Consider the following 15,331-nt stretch of genomic DNA (forward strand, 5'->3'; position numbering starts at 1 on the left):
TAAGTGCCACAAAGTCACCCAATACTTAACGTCCAGCTCTGAACATTTTGCATCAGATTTAGATGTCCTATCGAAAATTCCCTTCTGTGGGAAGTTGAAATTGTGATTGAGAAGAACTAGTTATGTGCGTCTCAGCTGATATTTAGCTGGGGCCTGCATACTGTACACAGTATACTCAAATATAAATCCATCTGAATATATACCATGTAGGGATGGAGATCTGATAAGTTCTGATCCAGGGCATAAGAACACAGGCAGGGTCAACACACAGGCGGTTCTGAACGCAGGCCAGGTCGGCATACCGACCTAGGCCCTGTGTGCGGATCTAGGCCTGTGTGTGGATCTAGGCCTGTGTTTTGATGCCCTGGATCAGAACTTATCAGATCTCCATCCCTACAATACCAAGATATCATTCCTCCTCCCATGCCCTTTTTAGGGGAAAAATGGTAATTCGAATATAAACCCAGGGTTTATATTCCACCATTCCTCCCCTTCCATCTTTCCTTCTGTTCCCTGTGATGTCTGGTATTCTCCGCCCTCTCTTTCATCCCCATGATGTCCACATTCCTACCACCTCCCTCCTCCACTGCTGCTGTAACTGCCATCAAACCCTCTCCCCCGTCAAACCAGCAGAGTTCTACCTCTGTCAGCCTCTTCTCCACCCACAAACCAGCAGAGTTTTCCCATTGTCAGCCCCCGCCATCCACTGCTGCCGAACCAGCAGAGGTCCCCCCAGGCCAATCGTGCTGCTCAGGTGGTCTAATAGAGTGTTGGGGCTGGAGTGATTCCCACTTGCTTCTTCCCATGCTGTCTCTACGGTAAAAATGACTGCCTCGACTTCTAGCACTTTTTTCAGCATCATATATAGAATTTAGGGGCAAATTCTATAAGAAGTGGCCAAAAGTTAGGCGCGATTCAAGCACAATTGGGTGCTGTTTAGTGAATCACGCTGAGCGGCACCTATTTGGGAGGCGCCCATTAAATAGGCCAGCTCTAGGCTCAACTAAAAGTTAGGCGCCAATTCGAGCGCTTAAGCATGCTTAAGAGCAGTGATTCTGTAAGAAGGCGCCTAACATGTAGCCACACCCACACCTAACACGCATAAGCGCCTATTTTTTTGAAGGCCGCCTAAATTTTTAGAGGCGCCTTGTTACAGAATCACGCTTTCTTGATAGGCGCCTATGTTTCAATCAGTGCTGATTAAAAAGCTTAATTGAGCTTGTTCTTCAATTTAGATAGGCGCCTATCTAGTTGGAAGCCTCCGAAATAGGTGCCTATCTTTAGGCGCTGGTTACAGAATTTGGGCCTTAGTCTCCATCCCCATGAGCACCTATAGGTATATCCCATAAAACTGGATGCTATGTTTTCTGAATGCACAGGCACCATTTTATGGAATGAGTCCTAGTTACTAATAACTGAGGTTAATAAAATAAGACGTTTATAACTTTATCCCTTAGTCTATGAAAGAAGTTTAATTGTGAGATTTTCTTTTCTTTCACTTAGGTAAGATGGGGGATTATTTTCGGCTGTTGTTACCAGGTACCTACACTGTGAGTGCATCAGCGCCAGGACGCAAATCACAAACTGTGAAAGTGACGGTTGGCCCAGCAGAACCTCTGCAGGTTGGTCCTGATCAATTGTCATTTTGGCTTTAATGACATGTTGGCGTTAATGCTTGTTATTCCATATTCAAATGGACGAGAAGAGGATGAATGGAAGGCATTTCGGGGGGGGGGGGAAGCAATTTTTCAACAGCTTGCCAAGAGACGATGTCAGTGGGTGGAAATTGTACCTGATTTTTGTAGGGAAAATAAACATGCATCTTCCCTTTCAAAGTTGCCCAAGATATCTCTGCTGGAAAATAGCACAAGTAGATCTAAAAATGCAATTAATGTGTACAGTTTCCCATTCCCCATCCTAAACCCACCACTGGGGATGTTTCATCTTTGTGACTGAACATACACATGCTATGGAACCCCACAAAGCCTATTGGATTGAGTGACAAAAATTTTTCAGACCTTCAATTTACCCAGATCAATGAGTTTGAATATTTCTTCTCAATCAATTAATGTATTAATTTATTTTCTCCAGTGGTTTAATCTAAGGGAGAGATATTGGGAGCACTTTCAGAAATTTAAAAAGACACCGAAAACTACTCTGTTTAAAATAAATTGGAGAAAATATTTCTGCACTCATAAGTGTAATTAAACTATGGAATTGGTTGTCAGAAAATGTGTTAAAAGCAGTTAGTTTAGCAGGGTTAAAAAAAGAACATAAGAATAGCCTTACTGGGTCAGACCTATGGTCCATCTAGCCCAGCAGCCCGTCCTCACAGTATCCAATCCAGGTCACTAGCAGTGGTGTAGCTAGGGTGAGGGGTGCCTGGCGAGAAGCTTTTCAAAACCCGTTCAAAGTGTTGGGTTTTGAAAAGCTGTCTGAACCCAATCTGGACATCTGGTAACCCTAGCTTAGCCTATATTCTTTTTTTATTTTTTTTAATTGTCTTTATTAGCAACTGCAAAGGGACAAACAACCAGGATCAAAGTAAGCCAAACCTAAGCCATTATACTGTAGAATACTAATACAAAGTTGTATTTATTTACCACCAAGTTGTATATGTATTTACCAAAGTTTAGGTGCACCCACTTTTAACTGGCCAGTGGCTTGCGTAAGTGGGCGTGCCTGTGTGCCATGAAATTTGCACAATTGATCATGTCCTATAAGTTGTGTGCATTGCTCAGTGACACACACCCATGACATGTCTACACTCTGCCTATGTGTTCACCCCACCTTAAAGCTTCACACCAAGACCTTCTTTTACTAAGCTGCAGTAGAGGTTTTACCATGGCCCAGGGCTTTACATGCTCCCACGCTCATATGAATTCTCTGAGCATCGGAGCATGTAGCACTCCGGGCCGTGGTAGAAACCTCTATTGCGGCTTAGTAAAAGGGGGGAGGGGGTAAGAAATTTAGGTGCACAGTTCATCGAACAGTGCCTACTATTTTTATGTGAAATTGCCAATTACTGATACCACACATAAGCACCGCTATTGTACATACTAGGAACATTATTGATGCCTAATTTGGGGTGCCAGCTTTCAGAATTGCCTTTTAGGGGAGATATCAGTGAAGTGCCTACCTTTTTGGACAGGTTACTGATCCCTTATACTCCATCCAGAACTCTGCGGTCCTCTGACCAAAACCTTTTCTCAGTACCATCTCTATAAGTTATCGGCACGAGACGAGCAGAAATATTTTCAGTAGCTGCGCCTCAATTATGGAATTCTTTGCCTCGATATATTAGAGGAGAAGCCACTCTAGATAAGTTTAAATGTTTTTTGAAAATGTTTCTCTTTAAAGATGCTTTTGATAATTAAAATTCACCAATCAAACTTATTTTTGTAGGTCTTTTGCTTTTAAATATTTTTGCTTCTGCTTTTACCCCCTCCCTATTATGTGACCCTTCATTGTTATCTTTTTCTAAAAATTTGGGAGTTCCACCCCCTCTCCCATTGTTGTCTATAAGTCTGTCTATTTTTGTTAACGTATGTGTGAAATGTTCCTATTACTACTGTTTACTTTTTTATATTTGTAATTCGCGTTGAAACTATGTTATAAGCGTTTGCATCAAATTTTAATAAACATGAAATTTGAGAACACTAATGTCAACAGAAAGATGGGCTTCTGCCACCCAGGTAGTGAGATTATGCATTTTCGTTTTTCCTTCCAGGTGAATTTCCAGCTCCAGCCAGATAAAGCACTGAGCATACAGGAGGAAAAGACTCCTGTTAAGAACTTGAATAGCAAAGCCCATCTAAAGAAGATCATTCCAAGAGCAACTCGGGAGGAGCCCCAGAGATGAAAGCCTTATCGTAAAGTGGAGGATACTCACATCTTCAAATCTATGGACTGAGCAAGCCAGGGTGCAGCAGCCAGTTTCAAAATTCAAACCAATTCCACCAAATAAGAAATGAAAAGAAATTGCCTATTTGTAACTTATATCATATTTACCGTATTTTTCGCTGCATAAGACACACCTGACCATAAGACGCACCCTAGATTTAGATGAGGAAAACAAGAAAAAACATTCTGAACAAATTCTCCCTGCCAGGCTGTGCACCCAACCCCACACTCTTTGCAAGGCTCTGCACCCTGTCCCCCCTCCCTGCCCTGTACCCTCTCTGGTGGTTTAGTGGTAGGCCAGGACAGGGTACAGGGCAGGCCTAAGTGGTAGGCAGTCCCAGCCACTTGGTTTTTGTTGTTGTTGGGGGGGGTTAAAGAAATGTATATATTTTCCTAAAACTGCCCTCCGTCGGGGGGTGGGTGATGGCATAAAGCAAATCAAAGGATGCCAAAGTGAGTGTGTTTTTAGACGGCTCTTCTCAACAAGTAAACTGTACACAACGTGCGTCTCTTACACCCCCGGTACTCCCTCTGAGCCATCCTCCAGCAGGGTTCTCAGAGCACCAGACCATCCTCTAGTGAAGGAAAAAGCCATTGCACCGAACAGAAAAAGAAAAGTCCAGAGCCAAAATTCCATGCCGAACAGACAGTTCTGCGAGAGGCTCAGTGGATTCCCTGACAGGCAGCTGCCGCCTCTCGCTTGCATCCCTTTCCACTCCTATCTGGGGAGCGGGAAGAAGGGGGGGGGGGCATGGCGGTTCTTTTCAGCATGCCCGTTCGTAGCTTCACCGTGGGACTGCAATGAGGATGCATTGGACTTGCAAGGGAGTCGGGTCACCTGCAGCAGCCAACACAGTCAATCAGGAGGACAGCCCCACCTGGTGAGGCAATTAAACAGCCTTAGAGAGAGAGAGAGAGAGAGGCTGCACAGATCACTTGGACAGAGGAAAAGTAGGCAAGAAACCTATTCCTGTTCCCAGAGCTGGCCAACGGAGGACAGCCAATCAGGAGGATAGCCCTATGCTTCCCAGCGAGCGAGCACCACCCGAAAGCCACTGCGAGCCTTCCCGGATCAGCTCAGTCGCGCGGCTACAGCAGCTGACGGTACCGAGCGATTGGGCTGACCCGGGGAGGCTCACAGTGGCTCTCGGGTGGTGCACGCTCATAGGGAAGTGAGGTGGGATGGAGGGAAGGGTGAGATAGCTTGGCCTAAGTTTTTCAACTCAGTCGTGGAGGTCTGGGCAGCGGGAATAAGGGGGTGCACAGCACTTCTCAGCATGCCCGTTCACAACTTCCCCGCAGGATGCAACTTCCCTGCAGGATGCATTGGACTTGCAAGGGAGTTGAGTCACCTGAGGAGGCTTGCAGTGGCTTTCGGACAGCACGCACTCGCTGGGAAGCGTGTGTGGGGAAGTGAGGGGGGATGGAGGGAAGGGAAAGAGAAAGAGGCAGAACCGTTGTCTGGTATATATGCTCCATAAGATACACTGTTATTTCTACCCACTTTTGTGGGGAAAAAAAGTGTGTCTTATGGAGCGAAAAATACGGTAAGTATTGAAAGCAAAATATTGAGCTAATTTAGAAAGGAATGTTTATTTCAGTAATAAAATATCAGATGTCTTTTATATGTCTGTACTGTGCAGTAGCTTTGTTCTTACAGCTTCAGTAGCTGATTAGAGTCAAAGAGGAAAGACACACTTGAGAGGATGTAGAAGCAAGAGGGCCCTTTAAGTTGTGGTTTTATTGAATGCTTATAGTTTATAAATCTTTCCTTTTGGCTAAATCTTAATAATAATATTGTAATTTATAGCTCAAGAGACATATGATCAAGAAACTGTTTTATTTTACTTTTGTGATTATGATAAACATACCGATGGCCTCAAAATAGTACCAGGCGGGCCGCGAGTTTGAGACCACTGCTCTAACCTAGCCTGCTGATTCTGGATAAAAGCTAGAATGATGTAAGTCTGAAGCCAATTGTCTAAATCCCTCTGAAATATTCCTGGAATTACTCTAAAAATTCTGTATCTGTAATTACTACAGATCCTGTCAAGAACCTCATTAACCTCCCCTTACAAAACCATAGTGCGGTTTTTATTCCTGGCTGAGGGGTAACAGTTCAGGCGCTCATAGTGTCAGAGCTGTTATCACCATGGCTAGCTCTAAAAACCACGCTACAGTTTTGTAAAGGAAGGGGTTAACTGAATACTCTGAATATTTCCTAGTTTCAACTGTTGTGCCAACAGGTAGTTATTAAGGTGCATTACAGCAATAACGCACATTATTTGCCTCTTAATGCAGGTTTAAACTGAAATAACCTGTTATGTTACCATAAAGCAAGTTATTACAAGTTACCATGGAGACATAATGAGATGCTAAGCATGCAAAACACCTCATTATTATGTAAATTGAATAATGCAGCTTGACTTATAGTGCAACTACTAATAGCAAGACTTGGGGGTAATGGTGGACAGGTCAATGAAGCCGACGGCACAGTGCGCAGCGGCTGCTAAGAGAGCGAATAGAAAGCACAGTTACTTACCGTAACAGGTGTTATCCAGGGACAGCAGGCAGATATTCTTGACTGATGGGTGACGGCACCGACGGAGCCCCGGTACGGACACTTTTAGAGTGATTGCACTCTAAGAACTTGGAAAGTTCTAGAGACCGCACCGCGCATGCGCGAGTGCCTTCCCGCCCGACCCCGACGCGCGGTCCCTCAGTTAAGATAAGCCAGCTAAGAAGCCAACCCGGGGAGGTGGGTGGGACGCAAGAATATCTGCCTGCTGTCCCTGGATAACACCTGTTACGGTAAGTAACTGTGCTTTATCCCAGGACAAGCAGGCAGCATATTCTTGACTGATGGGTGACCTCCAAGCTAACAAAAAGAGGGATGGAGGGAAGGTTGGCCATTAGGAAAACAAATTTTGTAAAACAGATTGGCCGAAATGTCCATCCCGTCTGGAGAAAGCATCCAGACAGTAATGAGATGTAAAAGTATGGACTGAGGACCACGTAGCAGCTTTGCAGATTTCCTCAATGGGCGTGGAACGGAGGAAAGCTACAGATGCTGCCATAGCTCTAATTCTATGTGCCGTGACAGAACCTTCCAGTGTCAGTCCGGACTGAGCATAGCAGAATGAAATGCACGCAGCAAGCCAATTAGATAGCGTACGCTTAGAAACAGGACGTCCCAATTTATTCGGATCAAAGGACAGAAAAAGTTGGGGAGATGATCTGTGGGGCTTAGTGCGGTCTAAATAGTAAGCTAAAGCCCGCTTACAGTCCAAAGTATGAAGAGCCTGTTCCCCGGGATGGGAGTGAGGTTTAGGGAAAAAAACAGGTAGAACAATAGATTGGTTGAGATGGAACTCAGAAACAACCTTAGGGAGAAACTTTGGATGTGTACGTAGAACCACCTTGTCGTGATGAAAGACAGTGAAAGGTGGATCAGAAACTAGTGCATGGAGCTCACTGACCCTCCTGGCAGAGGTGAGAGCAATAAGAAAAAGTACCTTCCAAGTGAGAAACTTGAAAGAGGTAGTAGTCAAGGGTTCGAATGGAGGCTTCATCAAGGCGGAGAGAACCACGTTCAGATCCCAGATCACCGGAGGTGCTTTGAGAGGTGGTTTCAGATTGAAAAGACCTCGCATGAATCTGGAGACCAGGGGATGAGCTGAAAGGAGTTTCCCCTGGACCGGCTCATGAAAGGCCGTAATGGCACTGAGATGAACTCTGATGGAAGTAGACTTGAGACCAGAAGTAGACAGAGAAAGCAGATAATCCAATAGAGGTTCCACTGCAAGAGACTTGGGGTCATGATGATGTAGGAGACACCAAGAAGAAAACCTCGTCCACTTTTGATGGTAACATTGTAGAGTGGCTGGTTTCCTGGAGGCGTCCAGGATGGAGCGAACAGGCTGAGACAGCAAAAGATCAGTTGAAGTCAGCCCGAGAGATACCAAGCTGTCAGGTGTAGAGACTGCAGGTTGGGATGGAGGAGGGTTTCCTGATCCTGTGTAAGCAGAGATGGAAACAGTGGAAGTAGAAATGGATCCCTGGAACTGAGTTGAAGTAGAAGGGAGAACCAATGTTGTCTGGGCCACCGTGGAGCAATCAGGATCATGGTGGCCCGTTCCCTTTTTAGTTTGAACAAGGTCCGAAGCATGAGAGGCAGAGGAGGGAAAGCATAAAGGAACAGATTGGACCAATCCAGAAGAAATGCATCTGCTGCCAGACGGTGAGGAGAGTAAAGTCTGGAGCAGAATTGGGGCAACTGATGATTGTGAGGAGCTGCAAAAAGGTCCACCTGAGGAGTGCCCCATTGTGCAAAGATGGACTGTAGAGTCGATGGGTCGAGAGTCCATTCGTGGGGTTGGAGAACTCTGCTGAGCTTGTCCGCTAGGAAGTTCTGTTCTCCTTGAATATAAATCGCTTTCAGGAATAAGCGGCACGAGGATGCCCAAGACCAGATTCTCTGGGCTTCCTGGCATAAGAGGCGAGAGCCCGTTCCCCCTTGCTTGTTGATGTAGTACATGGCCACTTGGTTGTCTGTGCAAAGTAGAAGGACTTGAGGAAATAGAAGGTGTTGGAAGGCCTTGAGGGCATAGAACATTGCCCTGAGTTCCAGGAAATTGATGTGATGCTTCTTTTCCTGAGGAGTCCAAAGGCCCTGAGTTTGGAACTCGTTCAGATGGGCTCCCCATGCATAAGGGGAGGCGTCGGTGGTGATGACCAGATGATGAGGAGGCAGATGGAACAGAAGGCCCCTGGAGAGATTTGAGGATATCAACCACCATTGCAGAGACTGACGAAGAGACGATGTCACAGATATGTGTCGTGAGCAAGAGTCTGTCGCTTGAGACCACTGGAGAGCCAGGGTCCATTGGGGAGTGCGCAGGTGAAGCCGTGCCAGGGGTGTGACATGAACTGTGGAGGCCATGTGACCCAAGAGAATCATCATCTGCTTTGCCGAAATGGAGTGCTGGGAGAGCACCTGCTGACAGAGCGATTGGAGGTTGTGAAGACGGTTGTCCGGCAAGAAGGCTCTCATCTGGACCGTGTCCAGTACCGCTCCAATGAATTGAAGTCTCTGCGTAGGCAGAAGGTGAGACTTGGGTATATTGATTTCGAATCCCAGTAGTTGTAGAAAAAAGATGGTCTGGTTGGTGGCCAGAAGAACAGTCTGAGATGAAATGGCCTTGATTAACCAATCGTCCAGGTAGGGAAAAACCTGAAGGTGGTGGGAGCGTAGAAACGCTGCCACCACTACCAGACATTTTGTGAACACTCTTGGAGAGGAGGCAAGACCGAAGGGGAGCACTCTGTATTGGTAATGACAGTGATTTATCATGAAGCGAAGGTACTGTCTGGAGGCCGGATGAATTGGAATGTGAGTGTAGGCCTCTTTGAGATCGAGAGAGCATAGCCAGTCGTTGTGATCGAGGAGAGGATAAAGCGTAGCTAGAGATAGCATCTTGAATTTTTCTTTGACCAAACATTTGTTGAGATCTCGCAGATCTAGAATTGGTCTGAGGTCTCCTGTTTTCTTGGGGACTAGAAAATACCGGGAGTAGAATCCTTGCCCTCTTTGGTCCAGAGGAACTTCCTCTATGGCGTTCAGAAGCAGGAGGGACTGAACCTCCTGACAAAGGAGGGCAGATTGAGGAGTGTGCAAAGCAGACTCTTTTGGTAGACTTTGGCCCGGAAGGGTGTGAAAGTTGAGAGAGTAGCCGTGGCGGATGATGTTGAGGACCCACTGGTCCGAAGTGATAACTTCCCACCGGCTGAGAAAGAAAGACAGTCGTCCTCCTATCGGTTGAGGGAGGAGAGGAGATGGTTGAACGCTGGCTATGCCCTCGAGTATCAAGTCAAAAGGGCTGAGTCGATTTTTGTGGAGGAGGCTGCTTAGCTGGTTGTTGCTGCTGAGGCCTAGGTGTTTGCCGCTGCTGTTGACGCTGCCTCCTAGGTTGCTGAGTGGAAGGCTGCAAGGGGCGAGCCACAAAACGCCGCTGATAGGCCGTTTGCTGTCTGAATGGCCGAGAAGGTGGAGGTTTCTTCTTGGTCTTAAGAAGGGTATCCCAGCGGGTTTCATAAGCCGAGAGCTTCTGGGTCGTTGAGTCCATAGAATCTCCGAACAGCTCATCCCCTAAACATGGGGCATTAGCCAACCGGTCTTGATGATTAACATCAAGTTCAGAGACTCTGAGCCAAGCCAAACGGCGCATGGCTACAGATATGGCTGTTGCTCTAGAGGTAAGCTCAAAAGTGTCATATATAGACCTTACCATGAATTTCCTGAGCTGGAAAAGAGCTGAAGAGCACTGATGGAAAGCCTCACGATTCCCCACAGGAAGGTACTGCTCAAAGGAAGCCATGGTGGTAAGGAGATGCTTTAAATAAAACGAAAAATGAAAAGCATAGTTACCAGAACGATTAGCAAGCATCGCATTCTGGTAAAGTCGCTTACCGAATTTGTCCATGGCTTTACCCTCTCTGCCAGGAGGGACAGAGGCATAGACACTAGCTCCTAAGGACTTCTTGAGGGTGGATTCTACAAGAAGAGACTCATGAGAGAGCTGTGGTTTATCAAAACCAGGAATAGGGATTACTTTATAAAGGGAATCCAATTTGCGAGGGGCTCCCGGGATAGTAAGAGGAGTCTCCAGATTCTTGTAAAAGGTCTCCCTCAGGATGTCATGTAAAGGGAGTTTCAAGAATTCCTTTGGAGGCTGGTCAAAATCAAGAGCGTCCAAAAAAGCTTTGGACTTTTTAGACTCAGCCTCCAAAGGAATGGAAAGAGATTCACACATATCTCTTAAAAAAGAAGAGAAAGAGGTGGAATCAGGTTTGGAGGAAATATCCTGCAGAACAGGCTCGTCTTCCTCTGATGAACACTCCCCTTCTGACTGAAGAGGTTCTTCAGAGTCGCCCCACAGATCAGGGTCTCGAACATGGGGACCACGGTCCCGAGACTCAGGGGTGGATGGTTCTCGGTGTCGGGACTTCTGTACCGACTTACCCGACCTCACCGACGCGGTACCGGGCGATGTTATCGGTCGCACCGGAGCCGATGTCTGTACCGATTGGTGATGAGACCTAGGCTCCGGTGCGAGGACAGGCATCGATGCCGATGAGGTCAAGTGTACCGGTACCGAAGGAGTGGATGGTGACACTACGGACTGTTCCACGATCGGTACCGGTTGCTCAGTGGGGACCGATACCGGAGGGCTCGGTGTCAGGAGAGCTGGAAGGAGTTGTTTGAGCTGTTCCTTCAGCTGTACCTGCAAGATGGCCGCAATGCGATCATCAAGGGAGGGCACCGGTACCGCTTTTTTCTTCTGCGGTACCTGCGGTGCCGCTCGACGTCCCGGAGATGAGGAGCCCGATGTCGAGGGACTCACCTCAATAGGGGCGGAGCGCTTCCGCTGGCGCCTCACGGTCGGCAGGATTGGGCTCTCTGCAATGGAGACCGGAGGACGTTCCAGCGGGGAAGGCTTCTTAGCCGGCTTACCTGCATGCTGCGACGTCGACGCGGTATCGCGTGGCGTCGATGAGGTGGGTGCCGACGAAACAGGTACCGAGACCGGCGCCGAAGACGCGGGGTCGGACATGTCGGTGCCGAAAAGCAGTCTCTGCTGTATCTCTCGATTTTTGAGAGTCCGCTTTTTCAAAGTGGCACAGCGGGTGCAGGTAGAGGCCTGATGTTCCGGACCCAGACACTGAAGGCACCAGTTGTGCGGGTCTGTCAGGGAAATAGGCCGTGCACACCGCTGGCACTTCTTGAACCCGGGCTGGGGGGGCATGAACGTAAAAACGGCTTCTGCCAAATCGAAGGCCGAGGCCTCGATGATGGCAGTAGGCCCCGCCGGGTCAAATCAAGAAACTTGACAAAAACGAGAGAAAATGTTTTTTTTTTTTTTAATTAAAGAAAGAAAAAGGGAAGGGCAAAAAGAACCCGAAAAAGTTTACGCGAGCGGGAAGGCGAATGAAAAAAATATTTCAACAGCCGTTGAAAATGCGACTTCTTAGCTCCGCGGAAACTAAGAAACTAAGAAACTGAGGGACCCGCGCGTCGGGGTCGGGCGGGAAGGCACTCGCGCATGCGCGGTGCGGTCTCTAGAACTTTCCAAGTTCTTAGAGTGCAATCACTCTAAAAGTGTCCGTACCGGGGCTCCGTCGGTGCCGTCACCCATCAGTCAAGAATATCTGCCTGCTTGTCCTGGGATAATGCTAGGTATAATCAAGAAGGGTATTACAACCAGGACGAAAGAAGTTATCCTGCTGCTGTATCGGGCGATGGTGCGCCCACACCTGGAATACTGTGTCCAGTTTTGGTCACCATACCTTAAGAAGGATATGGCGTTACTCGAGAGAGTTCAGAGAAGAGCGACACGTCTGATAAAAGGGATGGAAAACCTTTCATACGCTGAGAGATTGGAGAAACTGGGTCTCTTTTCCCTGGAGAAGAGGAGACTTAGAGGGGATATGATAGAGACTTACAAGATCATGAAGGGCATAGAGAGAGTAGAGAGGGACAGATTCTTCAAACTTTCAAAAAATAAAAGAACAAGAGGGCACTCGGAAAAGTTGAAAGGGGACAGATTCAATACAAATGCCAGGAAGTTCTTCTTTACCCAACGTGTGGTGGACACTTGGAATGCGCTTCCAGAGGACGTTCTAGGGCAGAATACAGTACTGGGATTTAAGAGAGGATTGGACATTTTCCTGCTGGAAAAGGGAATAGAAGGGTATAAATAGAGGATTACTGCTCAGGTCCTGGACCTGTTGGGCCGCTGCGTGAGCGGACTGCTGGGCAAGATGGACCTCAAGTCTGACCCAGCAGAGGCATTGCTTATGTTCTTATTACTGCAAAAGGTCACTAGCACTATTTTCAATCGAGAACCAGCAGGGGCAAGAGTGACTGGGGATTGCTTTTACCCAGGAACCCCCTATCTCTTAAAACCATGCTGTCTCGGGTCCTGCTCTCCATTCAGTTCTCGAAATCTCACTATCTTCTGTTTAAGAAGCGTTTCCATTAGTTTACTCGCTACAGAGGTCAGACTAACTGGCTTGTGATTCCCAACCTCCTCCTTACTTCTCTTGTGTAAAGGGGCCACATCCAGCATTCTCCAATCCTCTGGGACCACTCCAGACTCTAAAGAAGCATTGAAAAGATGAGACAACGGAGCCACTAGAATCTCTTTGAGGGGAAGTTCTATAACTCCCCTCCCCCCCACACATTTTTATTAAGCTACACTGCTGAGCTGTTTTATTACTGTAAACCATTTAGGGCTCCTTTTACAAAGCCGTGCTAGGGCCTTAATGCACGGAATAGCGTGCGCTAAATTGCCGCACACGCTAGCTGCTACCGCCTCCATTGGAGCAGGTGGTAGATTTCTGGCTAGCGCGCGCTAATCCAATGCGTGCGTTAAAACCGCTAGCGTGGCTTTGTAAATGGAGCCCTTAGTTTATAAATTTTAAATAAATGCCAAGCTGCCCATAGGATTAGAATGAAGAGCTGGACATTTAGCTTGTACTGCTTGGCAAAACGGGAGAAGTTCCTTTATCTGACACACTTGACTTGACTCTTATCTCCCTCTTGTGGCCACCACATGTATAGAGCTTTTTCGTGATGACTATAAGTACCAGTAATATGGCTTCAAACTTAAGCAAGCATCCCAAACAGCTCAGTGTTGCAACTATTCTTGTTGCAGTCAGATTGACTAAGAGAACTCATGCTCTTACTGGTATCATTTCTCTTTCAAGGATTTGTTAGTTTGATAGAGTCTCTCTAAGATGGCAGAAATGTGTATCCACATTATATGGAGCCAAGGAGCAAGAATTAGAACAACTTTTCACTAATGGAAGCAGTTCAGATCAAGCATAGAATCCACACCAGACATGTTTTTTCCTTGTTCTCGCTGGATATCAAGTTTCAAGTTTATTTTAATTTGATGAGTCACTTAATTTAATTTTTACTAAGCGAGTTACAACATTGAAAATAAAATAACATTTATTTTAACATAACGTTTAAAAATTTTAAAACAATAGTTAAGACCAACAGACTTACAGACCAACCGAGACACTAGGTAAAAAAAGGGCAGAACTACAATTCAATATTTTTAGAGTGCAGGAGAGAACCATAAATGGAAAAACATTAGGGGGCGAGAGGTGGAAACCTGAAAGGAGGTAATGTAAAATTTTTGAATGAAATTTAAAGCTTAAAAGAATCTTTAAAAAGAAAACTTTTTAAGTTACTTTTAAAATGACTCAAATTCACAATAGCATACTCAGGAATCTACAGTATATATGAGCATGACTGCTTAAGTTGGTAGGTACACCATAAATTTTCTGCTGCCATATGAATCAAAATTATTTCAGTGAGAGGGATGATGTGCTTCTAAGTTCATATTCTGTGCATTAATTTTCTCACAATGATAGGCTTATGCCAGAATGAGCCTGTCCCAATTATTTTTTTTAATGTGAAAACATTTTAGATGCTTAAATATATATATATAGAGAGAGAGAGAGAGAGAGAGAGAGAGAGAGACTACAGACCTCAATTGCTCGCGGTTATTTGCCGTTAGAACTGGTCTTAGCAAGTAACCTATATGCGAGCTATCACTGGTCCAAGGTGTCTCTTTTTAATTTTTTATTATTATTTTAATGTTTTAAATATAAATTACTATTTATGTGAAATCTTAGGGCTCCTTTTACAAAGGTGCGTTAGTGCTTTAATGCACAGAATAGCGCGCACTGAATTGCCCCGCGCGCTAGACCTTAATGCCAGCATTGAGCTGGCATTAGTTCTAGAAGCATAGCGCGGGTTTAGCGTGCACTAAAATCCTGTGTGCGCTAAAAACGCTAGCGCGCCTTAGTAAAAGGAGCCCTTAATCTATAAATAAATCACCCCTGTGGGTACATTTAAAATTGCTTGTATAGTTTAATTCTTCATTTTTTCTCCTAATGGACCCATAATGACTTCTATGTGATACTTAGCTTGGGTTTTACTTTCTACCCAGCCGCATGAATGAAGTGCGACGGAAGATCTCCATTTCGCTCTTTGGTTATTTAAAGAGCTTCTTTAGGAAATGGGTATTATAAAGTTTCAAATGCTTTAATGCTGCCAGGGCATATTCTAGCCGTTAATGGAAGCCTTCTGAACCGCTCATTCTAGCATAAGCCTATCATTATTAGGATTGTTGGTGCATAACACTTGAATTGAATGGATTTATTAATTTTCTCACAGCCACATAATTGCAAGAAAAGTAATACAAAGGAAAAGGGGGAGGTAAGAAAGGACAATCAAAAAGACTAAGATGCCAGTCTTGCATCCCAGCTTTTATTTCCTAGCTTCTTTTAACAATTCCCAATGGCCAGTAGGAAAAAGGAGGTATTGATGCCCCTGTATAAGACTTTGGCGAGA

General features: G+C 45.8%; 1 protein-coding gene across 1 annotated transcript in view; it reads left to right on the forward strand.

Annotated features, from left to right (window-relative positions):
• Nucleotides 1-5,868, forward strand: part of CPN1 (carboxypeptidase N subunit 1) — a 58,372-nt gene extending 52,504 nt beyond the window's left edge. The window contains exons 8-9 of the mRNA XM_033943411.1: nt 1,504-1,622; nt 3,731-5,868. Of these exons, the coding sequence (XP_033799302.1) occupies nt 1,504-1,622; nt 3,731-3,862 (251 nt within the window). The 3' untranslated portion in view covers nt 3,863-5,868. The remainder of the gene's footprint in view (nt 1-1,503; nt 1,623-3,730) is intronic.
• The last annotated feature ends 9,463 nt before the right edge of the window (nt 5,869-15,331 follow it).

Source organism: Geotrypetes seraphini, chromosome 4 (genome assembly GCF_902459505.1).
Source record: "Geotrypetes seraphini chromosome 4, aGeoSer1.1, whole genome shotgun sequence".
Classification (NCBI taxonomy): Eukaryota; Metazoa; Chordata; class Amphibia; order Gymnophiona; family Dermophiidae; genus Geotrypetes; species Geotrypetes seraphini.